Source organism: Leuresthes tenuis, unplaced genomic scaffold (genome assembly GCF_036924035.1).
Source record: "Leuresthes tenuis unplaced genomic scaffold, fLeuTen1.0.hap1 SCAF_19, whole genome shotgun sequence".
Taxonomy (NCBI): domain Eukaryota; kingdom Metazoa; phylum Chordata; class Actinopteri; order Atheriniformes; family Atherinopsidae; genus Leuresthes; species Leuresthes tenuis.
Window position 1 is genome coordinate 938,270 of NW_027325373.1, and position 26,370 is coordinate 964,639.

General features: G+C 42.7%; 1 protein-coding gene across 1 annotated transcript in view; it reads right to left on the reverse strand.

The window, feature by feature from the left end:
- Nucleotides 1-26,370, reverse strand: part of LOC140277472 (unconventional myosin-XVIIIb-like) — a 66,071-nt gene that overhangs the window by 34,098 nt on the left and 5,603 nt on the right. Inside the window, 16 exon segments of the mRNA XM_072372506.1 lie at nucleotides 4,083-4,275; nucleotides 5,934-6,024; nucleotides 7,051-7,215; nucleotides 8,875-9,019; nucleotides 9,368-9,431; nucleotides 9,854-9,954; nucleotides 10,052-10,194; nucleotides 11,559-11,730; nucleotides 11,732-11,770; nucleotides 11,848-12,015; nucleotides 12,201-12,313; nucleotides 15,882-15,945; nucleotides 16,595-16,706; nucleotides 17,145-17,428; nucleotides 18,388-18,531; nucleotides 20,824-20,857. Of these exon segments, the coding sequence (XP_072228607.1) occupies nucleotides 4,083-4,275; nucleotides 5,934-6,024; nucleotides 7,051-7,215; nucleotides 8,875-9,019; nucleotides 9,368-9,431; nucleotides 9,854-9,954; nucleotides 10,052-10,194; nucleotides 11,559-11,730; nucleotides 11,732-11,770; nucleotides 11,848-12,015; nucleotides 12,201-12,313; nucleotides 15,882-15,945; nucleotides 16,595-16,706; nucleotides 17,145-17,428; nucleotides 18,388-18,531; nucleotides 20,824-20,857 (2,032 nt within the window).

Here is a 26,370-nt window from a genome sequence, read left to right on the forward strand (position 1 = left end):
GAGCCTTTTTTGCTGATTCTTTAAACTATTTCACTGCTTTTATGAGCCTTTTTCGCTGATTCTTTAAACTATTTCACTGCTTTTTTATGAGTCTTTTTCGCTGATTCTTTAAACTATTTCACTGCTTTTATGAGCCTTTTTTGCTGATTCTTTAAACTATTTCACTGCTTTTTTATGAGCCTTTTTCGCTGACTCTTTAAACTATTTCACTGCTTTTTTATGAGCCTTTTTCGCTGATTCTTTAAACTATTTCACTGCTTTTATGAGCCTTTTTTGCTGATTCTTTAAACTATTTCACTGCTTTTATGAGCCTTTTTCGCTGATTCTTTAAACTATTTCACTGCTTTTTTATGAGTCTTTTTCGCTGATTCTTTAAACTATTTCACTGCTTTTTTATGAGTCTTTTTCGCTGATTCTTTAAACTATTTCACTTCTTTTATGAACCTTTTTGCTGATTCTTTAAACTATTTCACTTCTTTTATGAACCTTTTTCGCTGATTCTTTAAACTATTTCACTGCTTTTTTATGAGCCTTTTTTGCTGATTCTTTAAACTATTTCACTGCTTTTATGAGCCTTTTTCGCTGATTCTTTAAACTATTTCACTGCTTTTTTATGAGTCTTTTTCGCTGATTCTTTAAACTATTTCACTGCTTTTATGAGCCTTTTTTGCTGATTCTTTAAACTATTTCACTGCTTTTTTATGAGCCTTTTTCGCTGACTCTTTAAACTATTTCACTGCTTTTTTATGAGCCTTTTTCGCTGATTCTTTAAACTATTTCACTGCTTTTATGAGCCTTTTTTGCTGATTCTTTAAACTATTTCACTGCTTATATGAGCCTTTTTCGCTGATTCTTTAAACTATTTCACTGCTTTTTTATGAGTCTTTTTCGCTGATTCTTTAAACTATTTCACTTCTTTTATGAACCTTTTTGCTGATTCTTTAAACTATTTCACTTCTTTTATGAACCTTTTTCGCTGATTCTTTAAACTATTTCACTGCTTTTTTATGAGCCTTTTTTGCTGATTCTTTAAACTATTTCACTGCTTTTATGAGCCTTTTTCGCTGATTCTTTAAACTATTTCACTGCTTTTTTATGAGTCTTTTTCGCTGATTCTTTAAACTATTTCACTGCTTTTATGAGCCTTTTTTGCTGATTCTTTAAACTATTTCACTGCTTTTTTATGAGCCTTTTTCGCTGACTCTTTAAACTATTTCACTGCTTTTTTATGAGCCTTTTTCGCTGATTCTTTAAACTATTTCACTGCTTTTATGAGCCTTTTTTGCTGATTCTTTAAACTATTTCACTGCTTTTATGAGCCTTTTTTGCTGATTCTTTAAACTATTTCACTGCTTTTTTATGAGCCTTTTTCGCTGATTCTTTAAACTATTTCACTGCTTTTTTATGAGCCTTTTTCGCTGATTCTTTAAACTATTTCACTGCTTTTATGAGCCTTTTTTGCTGATTCTTTAAACTATTTCACTGCTTTTATGAGCCTTTTTCGCTGATTCTTTAAACTATTTCACTGCTTTTTTATGAGTCTTTTTCGCTGATTCTTTAAACTATTTCACTGCTTTTATGAGCCTTTTTTGCTGATTCTTTAAACTATTTCACTGCTTTTTTATGAGCCTTTTTCGCTGACTCTTTAAACTATTTCACTGCTTTTATGAGCCTTTTTCGCTGATTCTTTAAACTATTTCACTGCTTTTTTATGAGTCTTTTTCGCTGATTCTTTAAACTATTTCACTGCTTTTATGAGCCTTTTTTGCTGACTCTTTAAACTATTTCACTGCTTTTTTATGAGCCTTTTTTGCTGATTCTTTAAACTATTTCACTGCTTTTTTATGAGCCTTTTTCGCTGATTCTTTAAACTATTTCACTGCTTTTATGAGCCTTTTTCGCTGATTCTTTAAACTATTTCACTGCTTTTTTATGAGCCTTTTTCGCTGATTCTTTAAACTATTTCACTGCTTTTATGAGCCTTTTTCGCTGATTCTTTAAACTATTTCACTGCTTTTATGAGCCTTTTTTGCTGATTCTTTAAACTATTTCACTGCTTTTTTATGAGCCTTTTTCGCTGATTCTTTAAACTATTTCACTGCTTTTTTATGAGCCTTTTTCGCTGATTCTTTAAACTATTTCACTGCTTTTTTATGAGCCTTTTTTGCTGATTCTTTAAACTATTTCACTGCTTTTTTATGAGCCTTTTTCACTGATTCTTTAAACTATTTCACTGCTTTTTTATGAGCCTTTTTCGCTGATTCTTTAAACTATTTCACTGCTTTTTTATGAGCCTTTTTCGCTGATTCTTTAAACTATTTCACTGCTTTTTTATGAGCCTTTTTCGCTGATTCTTTAAACTATTTCACTGCTTTTTTATGAGCCTTTTTCGCTGATTCTTTAAACTATTTCACTGCTTTTATGAGCCTTTTTCGCTGATTCTTTAAACTATTTCACTGCTTTTTTATGAGCCTTTTTCGCTGATTCTTTAAACTATTTCACTGCTTTTTTATGAGCCTTTTTCGCTGATTCTTTAAACTATTTCACTGCTTTTTTATGAGCCTTTTTTGCTGATTCTTTAAACTATTTCACTGCTTTTTTATGAGCCTTTTTCACTGATTCTTTAAACTATTTCACTGCTTTTTTATGAGCCTTTTTCGCTGATTCTTTAAACTATTTCACTGCTTTTTTATGAGCCTTTTTCGCTGATTCTTTAAACTATTTCACTGCTTTTTTATGAGCCTTTTTTGCTGATTCTTTAAACTATTTCACTGCTTTTTTATGAGCCTTTTTCACTGATTCTTTAAACTATTTCACTGCTTTTTTATGAGCCTTTTTCGCTGATTCTTTAAACTATTTCACTGCTTTTTTATGAGCCTTTTTCACTGATTCTTTAAACTATTTCACTGCTTTTTTATGAGCCTTTTTCGCTGATTCTTTAAACTATTTCACTGCTTTTATGAGCCTTTTTCGCTGATTCTTTAAACTATTTCACTGCTTTTTTATGAGCCTTTTTCGCTGATTCTTTAAACTATTTCACTGCTTTTTTATGAGCCTTTTTCGCTGATTCTTTAAACTATTTCACTGCTTTTATGAGCCTTTTTCGCTGATTCTTTAAACTATTTCACTGCTTTTTTATGAGCCTTTTTCGCTGATTCTTTAAACTATTTCACTGCTTTTTTATGAGCCTTTTTCGCTGATTCTTTAAACTATTTCACTGCTTTTTTATGAGCCTTTTTCGCTGATTCTTTAAACTATTTCACTGCTTTTTTATGAGCCTTTTTCGCTGATTCTTTAAACTATTTCACTGCTTTTTTATGAGCCTTTTTTGCTGATTCTTTAAACTATTTCACTGCTTTTTTATGAGCCTTTTTCGCTGATTCTTTAAACTATTTCACTGCTTTTTTGCTGATTCTTTAAACTATTTCACTGCTTTTATAAATGTACATTTTTCAGATGTAATTCCCTGCTTGTGTTGCTTTAATTACTTTATTTGAAATAGTTGAAGTCAAGCATGTTCTGGGGCACACGTCTCCTCCTAAAAACAGTGTGTTTGAGCCTGGGAGCTCTTTTAAGGGTCCAGATGCTTCACGGATATCTTGGATCCACTCTTTATTTTCAGAGGGAAAACCCATCATTCTAATAACTGTGTGATAATCTCATCACCAGGAGCAACTCTGTGCACTCAGAACATGTGTGAATACACCCCCTGGGTGCTGGTTTCTATCATGTAGCTTCAGTGCCGCACAGGAAGGCTGCAGCAAAAGGACGACGGATGGAGAGACAGTAATTAAAGCTTTGCACTGTGTGGGGGGGTGAAATGTGGCCTTAAGTCAGCCAGCTTCCAGCTTTCTGTGCTTTGGTCTGATTATACCTGCAGAATTAAGCTGGAGTGAAAAAGGCTCAAACACAAAACTAAATAACCTGAAGGCTCAGTTTGGCCCTTTAGAGTTTGGTCTGGTGAGATGTTGGTAAAGTCAGAGCCCGGCTGAACGGTGAGGGGCATCCGGCTCGCTGTGGCAGCCTGATAACGGGCGAGGCCGACAGAAGAAGAAGAAAACACCAATCAGCTGCCGTGTCACCTGTGCGTATCTGTCCAGCGTGTGCACGAAGGTGTGCACGTGGTAATGCTCCAGCAGGCGCTCCTGCAGGTAGTTGTGGCAGAGCTCGGACCAGCTGGCTCCTCGCTCCTCTGCAGCGTGCCTCGGGTTCCTCAGGCCCGGCGTGTCCACCACCATCACGGAGGCCAGCGCCAGCTGCTCATCGCTCAGAGCCCTGCACACATAAAAGCAACCAAACGTGCGCTTATCATACAGGAAACCCCAGTTCTGAAAAGGTTTGGAGCCTAAAGCTGTAATTTCTTCATTAATTAGAACCTTTATTTAACAGAAGTACAGTTCCTTCGTGTTCCTTTGGGAACCGACTGTTGCAGCTTTGTTTCTGCTCAGAGCTGATTTATGGCTTCCTGCTGCTGTGATACAGCTTCAGCTCACATTTCTGGATGAAAGCAGCTGAAACGTGGACTCATCTGCCCACAGAACCCGTGTCCACTGTCTTTCTGTCCCTCTGAGATGAGCTGGAGTCCAGAGAACTGGGCCGTGGTTCTGCTCAGAGCTGATATATGGCTTCCTCCTGGTGTGATGCAGCTTCAGCTCACATTTCTGGATGCAGCCGTGGACTGTGTTGAGTGGAAATGCTTTTCCCAGCTCCTCCTGAGCCCATGTGGCTGTATGGATCATGGTGGCCTGACGGTTTCTCCTGCAGTGCTGCCTGAGGGCTCCGAGCTCATCCAGCAGGGCTTTCTGTCCTTGGCCTTTCCACACTGAGACTTCCCCAGACTCCCTGAATCTGTTCCCAATATCCTGCTCTGTAGATGCTGAAAGACCAAAGTTCTTTCCAGTCTGACTCTGAGGAATATTTCCTGAACTTATTGATGATTCTCTGATGGAGTTTGGCCCAAAGCGGTGAGCCACGACCCATCCTTGTTGGAGAGGCTGAACCTTTGGTGGAAGCTGCTTTTATACCCAATCCTGACACCCTCACCTGTCAGCAGGTAACCTGCTGCTTGGAGAAGCTCCAGAAGCTGTTGCTGTAGATTCTATAAACTTTCTGTCTTTATTTGGCTCCAGAACAACTTTCACTGAGTGCTGCTGCAGCAGAATCTACTTTTGGTTCTAAATACGATGAAGTTGGTCAAAAGTTGACCTAAATAAACAAAATACAGATTTTTTTCACATTGTTGTGATCATTTCATGAGGATTGAGCTAAATACTTCAAATTTACTGTGTGAGCTGCCTTTTGTGGGAATGACTCCAGAGAATGGAGGTTGCAGCGAGTAAATCGGAGGTTTACCTCACTGACCAGGCTAACTGTTAGCTCACATTTTACAGTATTTTACAGTATTTTACTGCATTTTACTGTATTTTACAGTATTTTACAGTATTTTACAGTATTTTACTGTGTTTTACAGTATTTTACAGCATATTACAGCATTTTACAGTATTTTAACTCTATTTTACTGTATTTTACAGCATTTTACAGCATTTTACTGTATTTTACTGTATTTTACTGTATTTTACAGCATTTTACAGTATTTTACAGTATTTTACAGTATTTCGGGATGACACACACCACAACAACATGTTTACAGGTAAATCTTGAACCATTCTGTCCGTTTTTAGACATAAAAAATATAAAACTGAAAAGCTAAGATGTAAAATAAGTGAAAATAGAAACTATAAATACCTGCATTTTGTTTTAATTCAGGCTTTTCTTTAGGCAGCCATGTTGGACTTAATATCCAGGTTGTTGATGTTCTTCTGACTTTATGAGGCTGAACTTGGATATTCTGACTTCTCAGTTTAAAATGTGAACACAGCAGAGAAGTTTTCTGGGCCATAAACCAGCGGGTGCACATGCAGATGCATCGATACCTGTTGATGAGTGAGACTATGACGGTGAAGAGCTCCTCGTAGAGTCCAGCAGCCATTCCATCGACACACTGAGTGGCTGTTAAACGAGGACCTGCACATCGCAGAGGAGCAAATAAAGACGGGATTAACCCCAAAGGCAGATAACAGCTGGCAGAAAGCTTCACCAGGCGGGAAAGTTTCAGTTTTACTGGGATGATGTCTGGGAAGCACTAAACTTACACATGAATTTGCTGTTAAAGAGGCAACAAAGAAAACCAATAAAAAGTCAATTAAATGTAAAGCAGAACAATGTGGAGCAGGGCAGGAAACCACAGTGTCTGAATCTCAGCTCCAGACCTGCATGACAAAAGTCTGTGTACTTCAAAATGAGCTCAAGCAGACGGTGTTTAGGTTCACTAACTTCTCTAGCCGAGGTTAGTGCATCATAATGGTGAATGATCTGAACTGTTCAGCATCAGCTGCAGATTCAGAGAAAATAGAGAAGAGATCCCACAGTTCTGGGTCAGGGTTCAGCACCCAGAAGAAGCTGGTGGACCACAGCATGCAAGAGATCAGCTCAGTGAGTCAATCCTGTACTGAGCAGGGAGCCGGTCCAGAGTCCTGCCGGTGCTGAACGGTGACAAAGAGCCATGAAGGCATGGATCAGCCTCTCCTCATCTTTAGGGGAAGACAGACCTTCACCTTTACTTTAACTGGGAGAAACTGGACCTGACACCAGAGCAGATCTGCCCGTTAATCTGAAAAATGGGGCTCAAAATATCCAGCCTGTCTCCAGCAGTTTAGGAGGAAAAATACTTTAACCTCAGTCTGGTTTTCATTTAGCTTGAAGACATTAAAGCTCATGGATGAGAAACCAGTAGTGAAAGCTTGTTTTTACAGTTTAAGGGAAAAGATTTATACATAATCTGCAAAACAAAGGTAGGAAATGTTACGTTTCTTAAAAACTGATGAGGGGCAGCATGAGCCAAACACAGAGCCCTGAGGGACGCCACACGTGAACACTGGACTGAAACCACATAAAACATTTCTAACCACGACAGGAAGATGGAATGATCGCTGCTGTCTGGGCACCAGGGCGGCGGAGTCTTTAAAACCAGATCTACAGCCTAAATCTCACCCTCCTCCGTGTCGTTGGCTCGCTCTCTGCCGCCTCCCGTGGCTTTCTGCAGCAGCTGCCGCAGGTGATGCTTGAAGACGGCGGTGTGAAGCTCCTCCCCCTCACATCCGAGCACGCTGCTGGCCACCTGAGCGCTGTCGAAGTTCACGAACTGCCTCCTGGCCACTGAGCAGAGAAACAGACGAGCTGCGATCAGGACTGAAGAAAACCTCACAGCTGCTCACTTTCACTTTCATTCCTGCTCACTTTCACTTTCATTCCTGCTCACTTTCACTTTCATTCCTGCTCACTTTCACTTTCATTCCTGCTCACTTTCACTCTCATTCCTGCTCACTTTCATTCCTGCTCCCTTTCACTTTCATTCCTGCTCCCTTTCACTTTCATTCCTGCTCACTTTCACTTTCATTCCTGCTCCCTTTCACTTTCATTCCTGCTCACTTTCATTCCTGCTCCCTTTCACTTTCATTCCTGCTCCCTTTCATTCCTGCTCCCTTTCACTTTCATTCCTGCTCCCTTTCACTTTCATTCCTGCTCCCTTTCACTTTCATTCCTGCTCACTTTCATTCCTGCTCCCTTTCACTTTCATTCCTGCTCCCTTTCACTTTCATTCCTGCTCCCTTTCACTTTCATTCCTGCTCCCTTTCACTTTCATTCCTGCTCACTTTCATTCCTGCTCACTTTCACTTTCATTCCTGCTCACTTTCATTCCTGCTCACTTTCACTTTCATTCCTGCTCACTTTCACTTTCATTCCTGCTCACTTTCACTCTCATTCCTGCTCACTTTCATTCCTGCTCCCTTTCACTTTCATTCCTGCTCACTTTCACTTTCATTCCTGCTCCCTTTCACTTTCATTCCTGCTCACTTTCATTCCTGCTCCCTTTCACTTTCATTCCTGCTCCCTTTCACTTTCATTCCTGCTCACTTTCATTCCTGCTCCCTTTCACTTTCATTCCTGCTCACTTTCATTCCTGCTCCCTTTCACTTTCATTCCTGCTCCCTTTCACTTTCATTCCTGCTCACTTTCATTCCTGCTCCCTTTCACTTTCATTCCTGCTCCCTTTCACTTTCATTCCTGCTCCCTTTCACTTTCATTCCTGCTCACTTTCACTTTCATTCCTGCTCCCTTTCACTTTCATTCCTGCTCACTTTCATTCCTGCTCCCTTTCACTTTCATTCCTGCTCACTTTCATTCCTGCTCCCTTTCACTTTCATTCCTGCTCACTTTCACTTTCATTCCTGCTCACTTTCACTCTCATTCCTGCTCACTTTCATTCCTGCTCCCTTTCACTTTCATTCCTGCTCACTTTCACTTTCATTCCTGCTCCCTTTCACTTTCATTCCTGCTCACTTTCACTTTCATTCCTGCTCCCTTTCACTTTCATTCCTGCTCACTTTCACTTTCATTCCTGCTCCCTTTCACTTTCATTCCTGCTCCCTTTCACTTTCATTCCTGCTCCCTTTTACTTTCATTCCTGCTCCCTTTCACTTTCATTCCTGCTCCCTTTCACTTTCATTCCTGCTCCCTTTCATTCCTGCTCCCTTTCACTTTCATTCCTGCTCCCTTTCACTTTCATTCCTGCTCCCTTTCACTTTCATTCCTGCTCCCTTTCATTCCTGCTCCCTTTCACTTTCATTCCTGCTCCCTTTCATTCCTGCTCCCTTTCACTTTCATTCCTGCTCCCTTTCACCACACATCAGGCATTAAACAGCTGTGATATGAAGCCATGACAGCGGCACGCTTTCTTCTTCAGGGCCTTTAAAACGCTTCATGACGACAGATAAGCAAAGGTTTGTGGGCACTTTGCTGATGAGCCGGTGTTACCTTTGCAGGCCCCGGCAGCTCCCAGGTGGTAAATACAAGCCAGAACATGCCAGATCGCCTTCTGCTCGCCGGCTGAGAATCCCAGCGTTTCCATGGCAGTCAGCAGCTTGGTGAAGGCTACGGACGCCCGCTGTTTCTCCTCAACCTGAGAGCAGACAGAGCGGGGGGGGGGGGCTATCAATGCTGTTCCTGAAAGTCAGACACTTAATAAGGTGGAAGGACGGCTGAGTCACATCTTATTCACACCACAGCCCGAGTACCTCAGATGGACCGCTTCAAAGCTAGTGTGGGTTCATTTTCTATTTTATGTGCTTCCTGACATGAGCAGAAACACCTCAGAACCTCTGTTTGAGGTTTAATGGATCAGCACTATTTAGATATTTAATTATCTCAATAACACGACACTTTTACGTGATAATAATGAGAAAAACCAGCCGCCTAAAGGAAGAAACATCCATGAAAGCATCACAAACTCCTGCTGCACTTACTGTACCTTTGTGGGATGAACAATACCAAAAGAGTTGGATTCTGGGAGTTGGTGCAGCTGCAGCTCCGTCCTGTTGAAGAATCACAGAAATCCTGTTAAACTGGAGCAAAGAAACGCTCTGAAGCCACTGATCTGGATCCTTAATGCTACAGGAGCTGCTGTGGAACCATCAGATGGAAGCTGATCTCAGTTATACATCAGATGAAATCTTTGTTCCAGATGGTTTTATTAACATGAAGCTAAAACATGCCGATGAAAAGCTGATGTTGGGCTGCAGAGATGAATCACAGCTGATGGATCGGAGCCGAGTGGCCGTCCCAAACTCTGGTTGCTGAGAAGCAGCGAGAGTCCATTTCCACCAGTGAGGCGACAGCAAAACGGCTCAGTGATGGTTCAGAGGAACCATTTTATTGGTTAAATGATGATTAAACAGAAACAGAAGCACAAAGTAAAGTGGAAGACGCTCAGATCTGCTCCAGATGTGCAGGTTACCTCATCTCTGTGCTGATTCCTGCCAGCATCTGAGAGAAGACCAGGAAGTTGCTCTCTCCTGGAGACTGATGACACACTTTCCATTTGTCCAACATCATGGTCTGATTGGAGGAGAAGGAGAGCACATGGAGGGCAGTAAAATCACCTGTTTAATGAGTGTGCATGTGTGCGTGTGCATGTGCGTGTGCATGTGTGCACCTGCAGGTGTCCAGCAGCAACCTGCCCAGCGTGGTTGAAGTCCAGGGAGAAGACCATGGCAAACCGAGACGAGGCGTCACTGTGCGGCGAGCTGACGCAGCCGAAGGACCTCAGGATGGAGAACATGGCCTGAAGGCGCTCCGCTGGAGGAAGGAAGCAGTTCAGGAGAGTCAGTCCAGCTGCTCAGCCTCCACAAAACAGCTGCATTACGAGCTCATCTTCAACCTGACGGCAGCCCTGAGGCGGCTGCAGCTCATCGGGTGAATCAGGGACATGGCTGGCTATAAAGAGCACTTTAGAGAGGAGAGTCTCTCAGAAGTAAAGATGGACAGAAGTCTAACAAACTGGGCTGATATTTCAGAAGTACGTTCAAATATTCCACCATCTGCAGTGTGTAATACTGGAGGTCTGCGACCTTCAGACCCTTCAGGGCCTTCAGGTCCTTCAGGTCCTTCAGGTCCTTCAAGTCCTTCAAGTCCTTCAGGTCCTTCAGGTCCTTCAGGTCCTTCAGGTCCTTCAGGTCCTTCAGGTCCTTCAGGCCCTTCATGTCCTTCATGTCCTTCAGGCCCTTCAGGTCCTTCAGGTCCTTCAAGTCCTTCAAGTCCTTCAGGTCCTTCAGGTCCTTCAGGTCCTTCAGGTCCTTCAGGTCCTTCAGGTCCTTCAGGTCCTTCAAGTCCTTCAGGTCCTTCAGGTCCTTCAGGTCCTTCAGGTCCTTCAAGTCCTTCAAGTCCTTCAAGTCCTTCAGGTCCTTCAGGTCCTTCAGGTCTACCTGTAAATCCCTTTGGATAAAAGTGTTATTCTGCTAAATGCATAAACATATCAGACAGGAAGGGGACAACATTCCTCTCCCAGAGGTCCAGCAGCTGGTCTCCTCAGTTCCAGATGTTTACAGATGCTGCACTATATACTATATACTATATACTATATACTATATACTATATACTTATACTATATACTATATACTATATACTTATACTATACACTATATACTATATACTTATACTATATACTAAATACTATATACTATATACTATATACTATATACTATATACTTATACTATACACTATATACTATATACTTATACTATATACTAAATACTATATACTATATACTATATACTTATACTATATACTATATACTATATACTATATACTATATACTTATACTATATACTATATACTATATACTTATACTATACACTATATACTATATACTTATACTATATACTAAATACTATATACTATATACTATATACTTATACTATATACTATATACTATATACTATATACTATATACTATATACTATATACTATATACTATATACTATATACTTATACTAATACAAAGCAGAGCAGTTTAATAATAAAGGCTGAAACAGGATTAATATTCAGAACACTCCATGTAAAGTTATCTTTAAAAATCATTCAGGCGTTGCGTGACGCTTTTCTTTCACCTTTTCACCCCCCCCCCCCCCCCCCAGCCGGTACCTTCACAGCCAGAACTCACCGCTGATGTTCTGGCCCGCTGTCCCGGCTTGCTTCAGGAGGGCGTGCGTGAAGGCTTGGCACGCCGTGGTCTTGCCCGTCCCGCTGCGCCCCAGCGGGCACACGCTGTGGTCTCGCCTGGTGCCGACCATGGACACGTAGACCCGTTTGACCAGAGCAGCCAGGGCGGGGGGGGGCGTCCCACACGGACTCGCCCCGCCGGGACTTCGGGGTCTGAAGGAGAGCGAGAAGAAGGCGTGAAACAGACGCAGGCGTGGCGCCGAGGCTGAACGGACAGCTGCTTGCTTCACCTTGCTGTGGGACTGTGACGGGGGCCAGAGGTTGACCAGGTTTGGTCCGGCCCGGGTCAGCGGCAGGTTGGCTTTGGCCCGACTGGTCAGAGCGTGCAGGACGCCGCACTCATTGACACTCTGGAGGTCGCTCAGATCCTCACACAGGTCCAGTTCTGATGGGTTGACCTGTGGAGGCAGAGGGACTCATGAACCCCAGCAGCAGCCAAACCTGTGGACTCAGCCTGGGAAGTTATCGTGATGATATCTGAGTAAAGAAAAGCTTTAAAGGAAACTTCTGTGTGAAACAAGCTGCTCTTCCTCTTCAGAACTGCTCCACAGCTCAGGGGAGCATCACATCCAAAAGGATCTACCTTCTCCACTTCGTACTCGGTGACATCGTGCAGCGACCCGTCTGCCTCCAGCCGGACCCTCACTCGGCCTTCTGGGAGTTCAGGAGTGCCTTCGTCCGGCTTCAGCTGAGTGGCTGAGAAGGAAAACGGAGAAGGTGCATCAGTACAGCCACACATCCTGAACTGAGCCAGCTTTCTGAGTCTGATCCAGAGAGCCGGGTCACAGGCTGTGTGGGACTCTCAGGTCTGATGTGGGACTCTCAGGTCTCAGCTCTAATGTGGGACTCTCAGGTCTGATGTGGGACTCTCAGGTCTAATGTGGGACTCTCAGGTCTGATGTGGGACTCTCAGGTCTAATGTGGGACTCTCAGGTCTGATGTGGGACTCTCAGGTCTAATGTGGGACTCTCAGGTCTGATGTGGGACTCTCAGGTCTGATGTGGGACTCTCAGGTCTGATGTGGGACTCTCAGGTCTGATGTGGGACTCTCAGCACTGATGTGGGACTCTCAGGTCTAATGTGGGACTCTCAGGTCTGATGTGGGACTCTCAGGTCTGATGTGGGACTCTCAGGTCTGATGTGGGACTCTCAGGTCTGATGTGGGACTCTCAGGTCTGATGTGGGACTCTCAGGTCTGATGTGGGACTCTCAGGTCTGATGTGGGACTCTCAGGTCTGATGTGGGACTCTCAGCTCTAATGTGGGACTCTCAGGTCTCAGGTCCGGTGTGGGACTCTCAGGTCTCAGCTCTAATGTGGGACTCTCAGGTCTCAGGTCTAATGTGGGACTCTCAGGTCTAATGTGGGACTCTCAGGTCTGATGTGGGACTCTCAGGTCTGATGTGGGACTCTCAGGTCTGATGTGGGACTCTCAGGTCTGATGTGGGACTCTCAGGTCTCAGCTCTAATGTGGGACTCTCAGGTCTGATGTGGGACTCTCAGGTCTAATGTGGGACTCTCAGGTCTAATGTGGGACTCTCAGGTCTGATGTGGGACTCTCAGGTCTGATGTGGGACTCTCAGGTCTAATGTGGGACTCTCAGCTCTAATGTGGGACTCTCAGGTTTAATGTGGGACTCTCAGGTCTAATGTGGGACTCTCAGCTCTAATGTGGGACTCTCAGGTCTAATGTGGGACTCTCAGGTCTAATGTGGGACTCTCAGCTCTAATGTGGGACTCTCAGGTCTAATGTGGGACTCTCAGGTCTCAGGTCCGGTGTGTGACTCTCAGGTCTGATGTGGGACTCTCAGGTCCGGTGTGTGACTCTCAGCTCTAATGTGGGACTCTCAGGTCTGATGTGGGACTCTCAGGTCTCAGGTCTAATGTGGGACTCTCAGGTCCGGTGTGGGACTCTCAGGTCTGATGTGGGACTCTCAGCTCTAATGTGGGACTCTCAGGTCTCAGGTCCGGTGTGGGACTCTCAGGTCTAATGTGGGACTCTCAGGTCTGATGTGGGACTCTCAGGTCTGATGTGGGACTCTCAGGTCTCAGGTCTAATGTGGGACTCTCAGGTCTAATGTGGGACTCTCAGGTCTGATGTGGGACTCTCGGGTCTGATGTGGGACTCTCAGCTCTAATGTGGGACTCTCAGGTCTGATGTGGGACTCTCAGGTCTAATGTGGGACTCTCAGGTCTAATGTGGGACTCTCAGGTCTGATGTGGGACTCTCAGGTCTGATGTGGGACTCTCAGGTCTGATGTGGGACTCTCGGGTCTGATGTGGGACTCTCAGGTCTAATGTGGGACTCTCAGGTCTGATGTGGGACTCTCAGGTCTAATGTGGGACTCTCAGGTCTAATGTGGGACTCTCAGGTCTGATGTGGGACTCTCAGGTCTGATGTGGGACTCTCAGGTCTAATGTGGGACTCTCAGGTCTGATGTGGGACTCTCAGGTCTAATGTGGGACTCTCAGGTCTAATGTGGGACTCTCAGGTCTGATGTGGGACTCTCAGGTCTGATGTGGGACTCTCAGGTCTGATGTGGGACTCTCGGGTCTAATGTGGGACTCTCAGCTCTAATGTGGGACTCTCAGGTCTAATGTGGGACGACTCTCAGCTCTAATGTGGGACTCTCAGGTCTAATGTGGGACTCTCAGGTCTGATGTGGGACTCTCAGGTCTGATGTGGGACTCTCAGGTCTGATGTGGGACTCTCAGGTCTGATGTGGGACTCTCAGGTCTGATGTGGGACTCTCAGGTCTGATGTGGGACTCTCAGCTCTGATGTGGGACTCTCAGGTCTAATGTGGGACTCTCAGGTCTGATGTGGGACGACTCTCAGCTCTAATGTGGGACTCTCAGGTCTAATGTGGGACTCTCAGGTCTGATGTGGGACTCTCAGGTCTGATGTGGGACTCTCAGGTCTGATGTGGGACTCTCAGGTCTGATGTGGCTGGGTAAAATGAGCAGCTGGAGCTAATGTGTAACACGATATGGAGGCAATGAACCGGGCTGGATGATTACTGGAGATCGTGCTGGATTAGCGGATGCCTGAGCTAATGCACATTAAGAGAGTTTCCATGTTCAAAGAGCCAAGCTGGAGCTGTTTGATTATCAGCAGGAACGTTTAACATTGCTTTGATTTGTACAAATGTAAATGAAGAGTTCTGGAGTTAAAGAAATGTTCAACCTATAAATTCTTCTTTGAGTTTCTTGTTGGCAGAGAGATGGACTTTAGCTGAAATATCTCAGTCAGGCTCATTTATCAGTTTGTCTGAACTCTATTAATTAGAAATTACAAAGTGTAAAATATCATTGAGTCCATCTGATGCCTTTTCTCTGAGCTTTCAGCTGATTTTCCTTCCAGATTCTAGATTTTATCCCCACTGGGCTGCTTCAGTCAGCCGGTATCGTGTCTCTGGCCTCTTCCTGATACTTTTAAACTCGCCGCTGTTCATCTGCTGCTGAAGAAACCGAATTTGGACACTTTATGTTTGGGTGAGCACGGGCCAAACTGTCCGTCTGACTCAGGCTCTGGAGAAAGTCATCCCTGCACCGCTGATATCATTCTGAATGATAACAGTTCCTTTAATAGCTCCAAGCCCGGCTCATGGTACAGAGACGGCTCCTGTTAAGGTGACCAGTGGAGACTGTAAGAGATGCTAATCTGTGATATTAATGAGTGTTTCAGTCACATTTAACCGGTTTTCTTGTATTTTTTAAAGAATATCCGTTAGATAACGTAAACAGACTGAAAATACATGTCGTTTATATCCGAAAACTTTCAGACACTCAGCCTTAAATGGCCCCAAACCCCCCCCCCGACCGACTGACCTGGTATGTTCCCATAGAGAGCCGTAGATACTGACCTGTTAACCAGGCCCAGATATCACTGAGATCAGACCTTCCTCCATCTTTGCTCACTGAGATCAGACACACCAAGTCTGCAACTACCTTCAAATCCCTCCTTAAAACTTTATTTGTGTGTTTTTATGAACATTAAACTGACTTTAGCTCAGTGTTTCCGGTCCTGCAGGCGCACAGCCTGCATGTTTCCCTGCTTACTCACACCTGATTTACATAAACCGGTCAGGCTTTTAGCTCTTTAGGCTCTCAGAAGGCTGATGAGGATCATCTGAATCAGGTGTGCTGGAGCAGGTAAACATGGGAAACTCACCTGATCTATCAAGCCTGATAAACTTTATGATCATCGTTATTAAAGCTGAAGTTTTATTCTGCAGTGCGTGTGTGTTGTTGTTTTCACGGCTCACCGCGGCTGAAACCATCCTTGTGGACGTACCACACTGTCCCAGCTTCATACCACACATCCCTCACCTGAGAGGAAAGGAAACAAGAGACACCTGAGGAAATCATTTGTGCAGTGATGGTACAGCAGTGGATGATGCATTTCGTCCACCACCATAATAAATCCCCTTTGGTTCTCTGTCAGATGACATCACAACAACAGCTGACCAATCAGGTCTTCTAAAAACTGGGAAAAGTGCGACAGATATGACAGGAAATATTAACATTTACAGTTTACTCATAAATCATGCTGTTGTTGCACTAAGTATGAGAATAAAAATATAAATATTTGTTATGTGTATTATGTCTTATTTGGAATTTACTGAATATGATTTTGTGTTATTTGTACATTTATTTAAATACATTTCTGTGCCATATCTCGGTTTATAAGCCATTTATGTGGCTAAAATGATGCTGTTATTGTACACCATCTTGTTGTAACCATTCGGTTCACTGGGACGCCACAACACCTCACTGCCTGCACCCCACTGAGTTCCTGCCTCTGGCCTCTGGTGCAGAGAAACAGTCTGAGGGAGCTGGAGGCAGCAGACTGTAGTGATTCTCATCATTGGTTCATAAATATAGCACGATGACATGAAGCCACTGCTGTTTAAATCAGGAAAAACAGCTCCTCAGGCCTCAGACTCTCAGTCATAATTAATGACAGTAACATACATACCTCCCTCCTGTCATGCTCTATGGTCGTGTCTTCCTGCTTTCCCTCTGGTTCCTGCCTCTGCTCCATCCCCTCCTTCTTCTCCTTCTTTTGCTCGGCCTGCGGCGTCTTCTTACTTTTTATCTCTACCTTTTCCTCCTGCTGCTTCTGCAGCTTTTCTTGCTGCTGCTTTAGCTGCTGCTGCTTCTCTTGCTGCTGCTTCTCTTGCTGCTGCTTTTCTTGCTGCTGCTTCTCTTGCTGCTGCTGTTTCTGCTTTAGCTGCTGCTGCTTTTCTTGCTGCTTCTTTTCTTGCTGCTGCTTTTCTTGCTGCTGCTGCTTCTCTTGCTGCTTTAGCTGCTGCTGCTGCTGCTTTTCTTGCTGCTGCTGCTTCAGCTGCTGCTTTTCTTGCTGCTGCTGCTGCTGCTTCTCTTGCTGCTTTAGCTGCTGCTGCTGCTGCTTTTCTTGCTGCTGCTGCTTCAGCTGCTGCTTTTCTTGCTGCTGCTGCTGCTGCTTTTCTTGCTGCTGCCTCTCTTGCTGCTGCTTTTCTTGCTGCTGCTGCTGCTGCTTTTCTTGCTGCTGCTTCTCTTGCTGCTGCTTTTCTTGCTGCTGCTTCTCTTGCTGCTTTGACTTCCCTGGCTCTGGTGTAACGTCCTTCCTGGTTTCTGGTTTACTGTCGGAGTCGGGGGTCATTATGTGGCGCTGAGACGAGGACCTGCCGTCCGACTGGGCGTTGCATCTTTTCTGCTCGCTGTGGTTGTTGAGCTGTTCGGCCCGCAGGGACATCTCTGCCTCCAGGATCGGAGGAGTCTGGTCTGGGTTGAGGAACTGCTGCACGAGGTTGTCGCTCAGTTTGTTTGGCTGGAGTGGGGAAAAGTAAGAGCTGGAAGTGTTTTGGATGATTTCCACTTTCAAAACAGTAAACTTCAAGCTACAGGCGACATCTTTAGTCTGTCTCCTCATTAGTTTGGGTTTTCCCTTCTCTTCACTCAAACAACACCTGTCCTAATCATCCTAATCATCTGTAAAACACCTGCACGACCAAACAAGTAAGAACTCTGCGTTGGTTTGCATGATGTGCATCTTGCTGTATTCATCTCTCTGAAGATGTCAGCTGAAACTGGACTGATGCAGAACTCCATTCAGACACAATAAATAAGGTGGATAAGAACATGGCGCCCACCTTCGACCCATATGGGTGACCACAGTGGTGTGTAAGCGGGTCCATTTCATATAGATATCATAGTTTTAGACTGAACCCAGAAATACAGTGTCTACATTCTGTAGTAAGGTATTCTAAGTTTGAACACATGCAGACTGTTTTATGCCTGATGTAACAATCATTTTATTCATTTTCTAACTTTTTGAGCAACTCTGGAGTCACACCTGAGTAACAGTATCATCAACCAACAAACAGGCCTTATTGGGAGGTATTTGGTGGTAGAATCCAGAAAAAACTCCTCTCTTGATCTGTCTTAATATCACTTTTTAAAGCTCTGTTGCTGCTCCTTTAGAAATAAAATACCTGGTTTGGGTTTGTGAGAAATATGGCATGGTGGAAAATAAAGCATGTAGACACTGTGCACACATTTAAAAGCATGTATAGAGCATAGATATTGATGGATTGATCCAGAGTTGACCCTTTTCTCCTCATGATTTCACAGAAATACATGAAATAAGCACGTTGGCTTTAATATAAACAGGGTGCTGCATGTAATGTGCTGAACTAACACTGGCCTTAAAGAAAAGATGCCATCTGCCCCTTTTCCCCAAGTGTTTTGAGGCTATTTTTGGGCTCAGACAGGAAATGAAGGACTCACTGGTCTCTCCTCCTTGACCTCTGGCTCTTTCGGTTTGATCTCTTTCTCTGTCTCTCTGACCAGCTGTTTGAGGAAGCCGCCTGGCAGAACTGACAGTGGCGGCGGAGGGACGGTCGCAGCCACCGGCTTGTTCTCCTCCTTTATCTGTATTTTCCGGATGGATTAAATCAGATTTAGACAGTAACAGGGGCACTGAGGGGTGTAGATTATACCACATATGTATAAAGGTTCACACAGCATTTTCAGCTTGGAGTTTTGAAATGAGATACCTCTGCATACATTTACATAAACATAAAACAAGAATGTCACATTTAGTATATCTTGGTATTATTTGTCTAGATGTTCTGTTGTCTTAGCTATCTGCCATAAAATTTAAGCTAACTAGCTAATTAGCAGGTTTACCACGTTCACGTTAGCATGCTAATATGCTAAGATTATGCTAACCATGCGGAGAGCATGCTAACGTCAGTTTTGCCTGTAATTGGTCATCAATAAAAGTATTCTACTGGTTTAGTTGTTTTTAAATCCACATAAAGATACAAAATGGTCACACAAAGACACTAAATTGTATTTTTTTCAGTTATTGCATCCATATTAAGCTAACAGGCACACAGTAACAACAGCTAATGCTATGTTAGTTAAATGTTAGTTTTCATACAACATGCAAACAGCTGAAAGGCTCAGCTTTGCTAGTAGTTGGTTATAAATCAAAGTACTGTATGAGTTTGTTTTAAAAAGAACAAGAAATAAAAAAACAGCAACATATTTAATGCAGACGTATGTGTTTAATATGCCATAAAGTTGGTAACTGCAGCTTTCTGTTTGAATGATACTTAATCAAGACTAAACTAGGCTGTTGCAGAATATTTTATTGACCAAAAGAAAAGTAACTGTGGAGCCATTTTAATGCCTTTCATTATTCATTATGCCGATAAAGGCAGGAGCAACTACAAAATTCATTTAAGAAAGCGAGTGGAATGGAAAAAGGACAAAATAGAAACTCTAGGATTATCTGCAGACTGAGACTCATCAGCTGCATCGATAATAATTTGACAACGTTCCAATGTATTCTAGGCTTTACGAGGAAATGTGAGTCAGGAGCTCTGATGAGTGCACGAGGGGCCAAGAGGCAAACAGAAAGTGACCAAGAGCTGACATTTAACTATTAGCTTTCACCTGCTGACACATTAGGGAATATCATAAAGGTCCCGAGGCCGGCTGTTAATCATGGTCCTTAAAAGTGAAATCATGGGAAACTGTGGAGGACGGAGCCAGCAGATTAACTTCAGTTTGTGTTCTGTGCTCATCTCCAATACTGCGACACAAATTTAGAGTATTTTTATCAGACTGAATGCTGGGAACCAGAACAATGTGCCAGCTGTGCAGCAGCAATCTACACAGAAGCATATTTATTTTATTGCTTTATTTATTGGTAATACTGCTTAGTTTGACTACAAATCTGCTTAAACCCGCTCCACTTCAAGTATATTGATTATTCAGTCAGTTTTGGTTGGTTAGAGTTATAATTATTAACATTTTATTGCGTGTAAAGTACATTTCCTTCTATATTTGTCAGTATTTTGACATTGTAGTGATTGTTCTTGCTGCACGGTTTGAAAATAATTCCCTATATTCATACGTAACAGGTAGCCACTAACCACCTCATCACAGTAAACCGTTGCTGCTTTTCCTTTTATTCAACAGCAATACTTTATTTATCTATAAAATGTCCGTCTTATGGGCAATAACCTGTAATAATTCAATTTAATTTCACTAAATAACTTAGTCATTTATCCACCGATTACTTCTATATTCTGATATCTAAGTTTGTTATCCAATCTTGTGTTTTTATATATATTTTTTATATATTATTGTTGTATTAGCTGCTGTAGACTGAATCATCCCAAAAGGATCAATAAAGTTGAGTGGAAGTCGAAGTCTGTAGCTCAGTGATTCCTTGGATCGGTTGTGAGTAAAGAAATGATTAAAAGATGTTGGTAATATCCAGCTGAAAAGCAGAAAACTTTTAGCGAGGACAAAGCTGGAAGAAGTTTAACTGGAAAGGAGGTAAATATTTGGTTCAAACTAAGTTTAATCAGTTTAATTTGATCTGAATGGCCCCAGTTCAGAGGAAAAAGCCATCGGCTGACATGAAAGTGCCCTGAGAATCTGTGCTCTGTGTCTTCTTGAATAAAAAACCAACTTGTGGCAGTTTGGTTAACTTTGGTTAACTTCCGTCTGACCGTTGCTGCTGACTGAGTCACACACCAGCTGGAAACACTGAAAACTTCTCTTTGTCCAGTGGAACAGTTTGTTTGCAGGGTGCTGCCAGCTTGAAGCAGATCGATTGTTCAAAATATCAGCTGCTGCAGGCGTCTGGTGACAGGCTTTAAAAAGCTTCAACATGCGTGATGACTAACAGCATGAAGACCTCACAGTGATGCCACCATGACTCAGCGTGGAATCAATGCTGCATCCGACGCACAAAACAGCACAAAAACAGCACAAAAACAGCACAAAACAGCACAAAACAGCACAAAACAGCACAAAACAGCACAAAAACACGCACAAAACAGCACACAAACACTCACAAAACAGCACACAAACAGCACACAAACACGCACACAAACAGCACAAAAACACGCACAAACAGCACAAAACAGCACAAAACAGCACACAAAACAGCACAAAAACATCACAAAACAGCACACAAAACAGCACACAAACATGCACACAAACAGCACACAAACAGCACAAAAACAGCACAAAACAGCACACAAACACGCACAAAACAGCACACAAACAGCACACAAAACAGCACACAAACATGCACACAAACAGCACACAAACAGCACAAAAACAGCACAAAACAGCACACAAACACGCACAAAACAGCACACAAACAGCACACAAAACAGCACACAAACATGCACACAAACAGCACACAAACATGCATACAAACAGCATACAAACAGCACAAAAACAGCACGCAAACAGCACACAAAACAGCACAGAAACACGCACAAAACAGCACAGAAACAGCACAGAAACATGCACAAAACACGCACACAAACACGCACAAAACAACACAAAACAGCACACAAACACGCACAAAACAGCACACAAACACTCACGAAACAGCACACAAACAGCACACAAACATGCACACAAACAGCATACAAACAGCACAAAAACAGCACACAAACACGCACAAAACAGCACAGAAACACGCACAAAACAGCACAGAAACATGCACAAAACACGCACACAAACACGCACAAACACGCACAAAACAGCACACAAACACGCACAAAACAGCACAAAACAGCACACAAACACGCACAAAACAGCACACAAACACTCACGAAACAGCACACAAACAGCACACAAAACAGCACAGAAACACGCACAAAACAGCACACAAACAGCACACAAACAGCACACAAACAGCACACAAACAGCACAAAAACAGCACACAAACACGCACAAACATGCACACAAACAGCACACAAACAGCACAAAAACAGCACACAAACACGCACACAAACAGCACAGAAACACGCACAAAACAGCACAGAAACATGCACAAAACAGCACACAAACACGCACAAAACAGCACAAAACAGCACACAAAACAGCACAGAAACACTCACAAAACAGCACAAAAACAGCACACAAACAGCACAAAAACAACACAAACAGCACACAAAACAGCACACAAACAGCACAAAAACAGCACAAAACAGCACAGAAACATGCACAAAACAGCACACAAACACGCACAAAACAGCACAAAACAGCACACAAACACGCACAAAACAGCACACAAACACTCACGAAACAGCACACAAACAGCACACAAAACAGCACAGAAACACTCACAAAACAGCACACAAACACGCACAAAACAGCACACAAACACGCACAAAACAGCACACAAACACGCACAAAACAGCACACAAACACGCACAAAACAGCACACAAACACGCACAAAACAGCACACAAACACGCACAAAACAGCACACAAACACGCACAAAACAGCACACAAACACGCACAAAACAGCACACAAACACTCACAAAACAGCACACAAACACGCACAAAACAGCACACAAACACACACAAAACAGCACACAAACACTCACAAAACAGCACACAAACACTCACAAAACAGCACAAAAACAGCACACAAACACACACAAAACAGCACACAAACACGCACAAAACAGCACACAAACACGCACAAAACAGCACACAAACACGCACAAAACAGCACACAAACACGCACAAAACAGCACACAAACACGCACAAAACAGCACACAAACACGCACAAAACAGCACACAAACAGCACACAAACAGCACACAAACACACACAAACACTCACAAAACAGCACACAAACACACACAAACACGCACAAAACAGCACACAAACACGCACAAAACAGCACACAAACACGCACAAAACAGCACACAAACACGCACAAAACAGCACACAAACACGCACAAAACAGCACACAAACACGCACAAAACAGCACACAAACAGCACAAACAGCACAAAAACACACACAAACAGCACAAAAACAGCACAAAAACACACACAAACAGCACAAAAACAGCACAAAAACACACACAAACAGCACAAAAACACACACAAACAGCACAAAAACACACACAAACAGCACAAAAACACACACAAACAGCACAAAAACAGCACAAAAACACACACAAACAGCACAAAAACAGCACAAAAACACACACAAACAGCACAAAAACAGCACAAAAACACACACAAACAGCACAAAAACACACACAAACAGCACAAAAACAGCACAAAAACACACACAAACAGCACAAAAACACACACAAACAGCACAAAAACAGCACAAAAACACACACAAACAGCACAAAAACAGCACAAAAACACACACAAACAGCACAAAAACAGCACAAAAACAACACAAACAGCACACAAAACAGCACACAAACAGCACAAAAACAGCACAAAACAGCACAGAAACATGCACAAAACAGCACACAAACACGCACAAAACACGCACAAAACAGCACACAAACACGCACAAAACAGCACACAAACACTCACGAAACAGCACACAAACAGCACACAAAACAGCACAGAAACACTCACAAAACAGCACACAAACACGCACAAAACAGCACACAAACACGCACAAAACAGCACACAAACACGCACAAAACAGCACACAAACACGCACAAAACAGCACACAAACACGCACAAAACAGCACACAAACACGCACAAAACAGCACACAAACACTCACAAAACAGCACACAAACACGCACAAAACAGCACACAAACACACACAAAACAGCACACAAACACTCACAAAACAGCACACAAACACTCACAAAACAGCACAAAAACAGCACACAAACACACACAAAACAGCACACAAACACGCACAAAACAGCACACAAACACGCACAAAACAGCACACAAACACGCACAAAACAGCACACAAACACGCACAAAACAGCACACAAACACGCACAAAACAGCACACAAACAGCACACAAACAGCACACAAACACACACAAACACTCACAAAACAGCACACAAACACACACAAACACGCACAAAAGAGCACACAAACAGCACAAACAGCACAAAAACACACACAAACAGCACAAAAACAGCACAAAAACACACACAAACAGCACAAAAACAGCACAAAAACACACACAAACAGCACAAAAACAGCACAAAAACACACACAAACAGCACAAAAACAGCACAAAAACACACACAAACAGCACAAAAACACACACAAACAGCACAAAAACAGCACAAAAACACACACAAACAGCACAAAAACACACACAAACAGCACAAAAACAGCACAAAAACACACACAAACAGCACAAAAACAGCACAAAAACACACACAAACAGCACAAAAACAGCACAAAAACACACACAAACAGCACACAAACAGCACAAACAGCACAGTCCAGATGATATGTTAGAGGTTGAATGAACGCAGCATGCAGCAGCTCTGCACCTCCCTTCTGCTCCCACAGTTTTAAGCGTGAAGACAGAGCCATGGTTGCACGGTGGGTGGGGGGAGGACTCGGGGTGCGTGGTGGTGGTCGTGGGGGGGTTACACAGATGTCAGCCGGTGGCAGAGTGTGAGCACAGACCTAACAATGGAGAAAGCAGTTCAAAGAAGGCCTCAGATTAAAGCTGTCAGGTTAAGGGATGAACAGACATCTGAGTTTCTGCATGACTGAGATGTTTCACAGACACTTTGTGTTCATCAGCAGGAGCCATCTACACCTTTCTGTTCAATTAGGAAACCTCTTTCACACTTTTTGGAAGAATTATAAAGAAATCAGCGGTCTGAGAAAAACACAGGGGCAAGAAAAGTTAAAAAAAAAAGAACAAAACAACTGAATGAAGCTCAAAATGGCTTCATCTGAGTAAAAGATAAAGATCACTCACCAGCAGTTAGAAGCTAAACAGAGTCTTTATCTTGAAGGAAATAAAGCTCAAATACAGCAATACTTTGGTTAAAGAGAGTAATTAATGGACCAAACCTGAGTGTAAAACATTAACTGTGGCTTTGTAAGAGTTATTTTGTGTTTAAGGTCACTGCAGTTCACTGTGTCAGTATTAACCTCCAGTGCTGATTTTCCTGTAACTCAGAAGACATTTTTGGAGGATTTTCTTAGTGTTTAAGGTCACTGCAGTTCACTGTGTCTGTATTAACCTCCAGTGCTGATTTTCCTGTAACTCAGAAGGTATTTTAAAGGATTTTCTTAGTGTTTAAGGACACTGCAGTTCACTGTGTCAGTATTAACCTCCAGAGCTGATTTTCCTGTGACTCAGAAGGTATTTTAAAGGATTTTCTTATTGTTTAAGGACACTGCAGTTCACTGTGTCTGTATTAACCTCCAGTGCTGATTTTCCTGTAACTCAGAAGGTATTTTTGGAGGATTTTCTTATAGTTTAAGGTCACTGCAGTTCACTGTGTCAGTATTAACCTCCAGTGCTGATTTTCCTGTAACTCAGAAGACATTTTTAAAGGATTTTCTTATTGTTTAAGGTCACTGCAGTTCACTGTGTCAGTATTAACCTCCAGTGCTGATTTTCCTGTAACTCAGAAGACATTTTAAAGGATTTTCTTAGTGTTTAAGGACACTGCAGTTCACTGTGTCAGTATTAACCTCCAGGGCTGATTTTCCTGTAACTCAGAAGGTATTTTAAAGGATTTTCTTAGTGTTTAAGGTCACTGCAGTTCACTGTGTCTGTATTAACCTCCAGTGCTGATTTTCCTGTAACTCAGAAGACATTTTTAAAGGATTTTCTTATTGTTTAAGGACACTGCAGTTCACTGTGTCTGTATTAACCTCCAGTGCTGATTTTCCTGTAACTCAGAAGACATTTTTAAAGGATTTTCTTATTGTTTAAGGACACTGCAGTTCACTGTGTCTGTATTAACCTCCAGTGCTGATTTTCCTGTAACTCAGAAGACATTTTTAAAGGATTTTCTTATTGTTTAAGGACACTGCAGTTCACTGTGTCTGTATTAACCTCCAGTGCTGATTTTCCTGTAACTCAGAAGGTATTTTAAAGGATTTTCTTATTGTTTAAGGACACTGCAGTTCACTGTGTCTGTATTAACCTCCAGGGCTGATTTTCCTGTAACTCAGAAGGTATTTTAAAGGATTTTCTTAGTGTTTAAGGACACTGCAGTTCACTGTGTCTGTATTAACCTCCAGTGCTGATTTTCCTGTAACTCAGAAGGTATTTTAAAGGATTTTCTTATTGTTTAAGGACACTGCAGTTCACTGTGTCTGTATTAACCTCCAGTGCTGATTTTCCTGTAACTCAGAAGGTATTTTAAAGGATTTTCTTAGTGTTTAAGGACACTGCAGTTCACTGTGTCAGTATTAACCTCCAGGGCTGATTTTCCTGTAACTCAGAAGGTATTTTAAAGG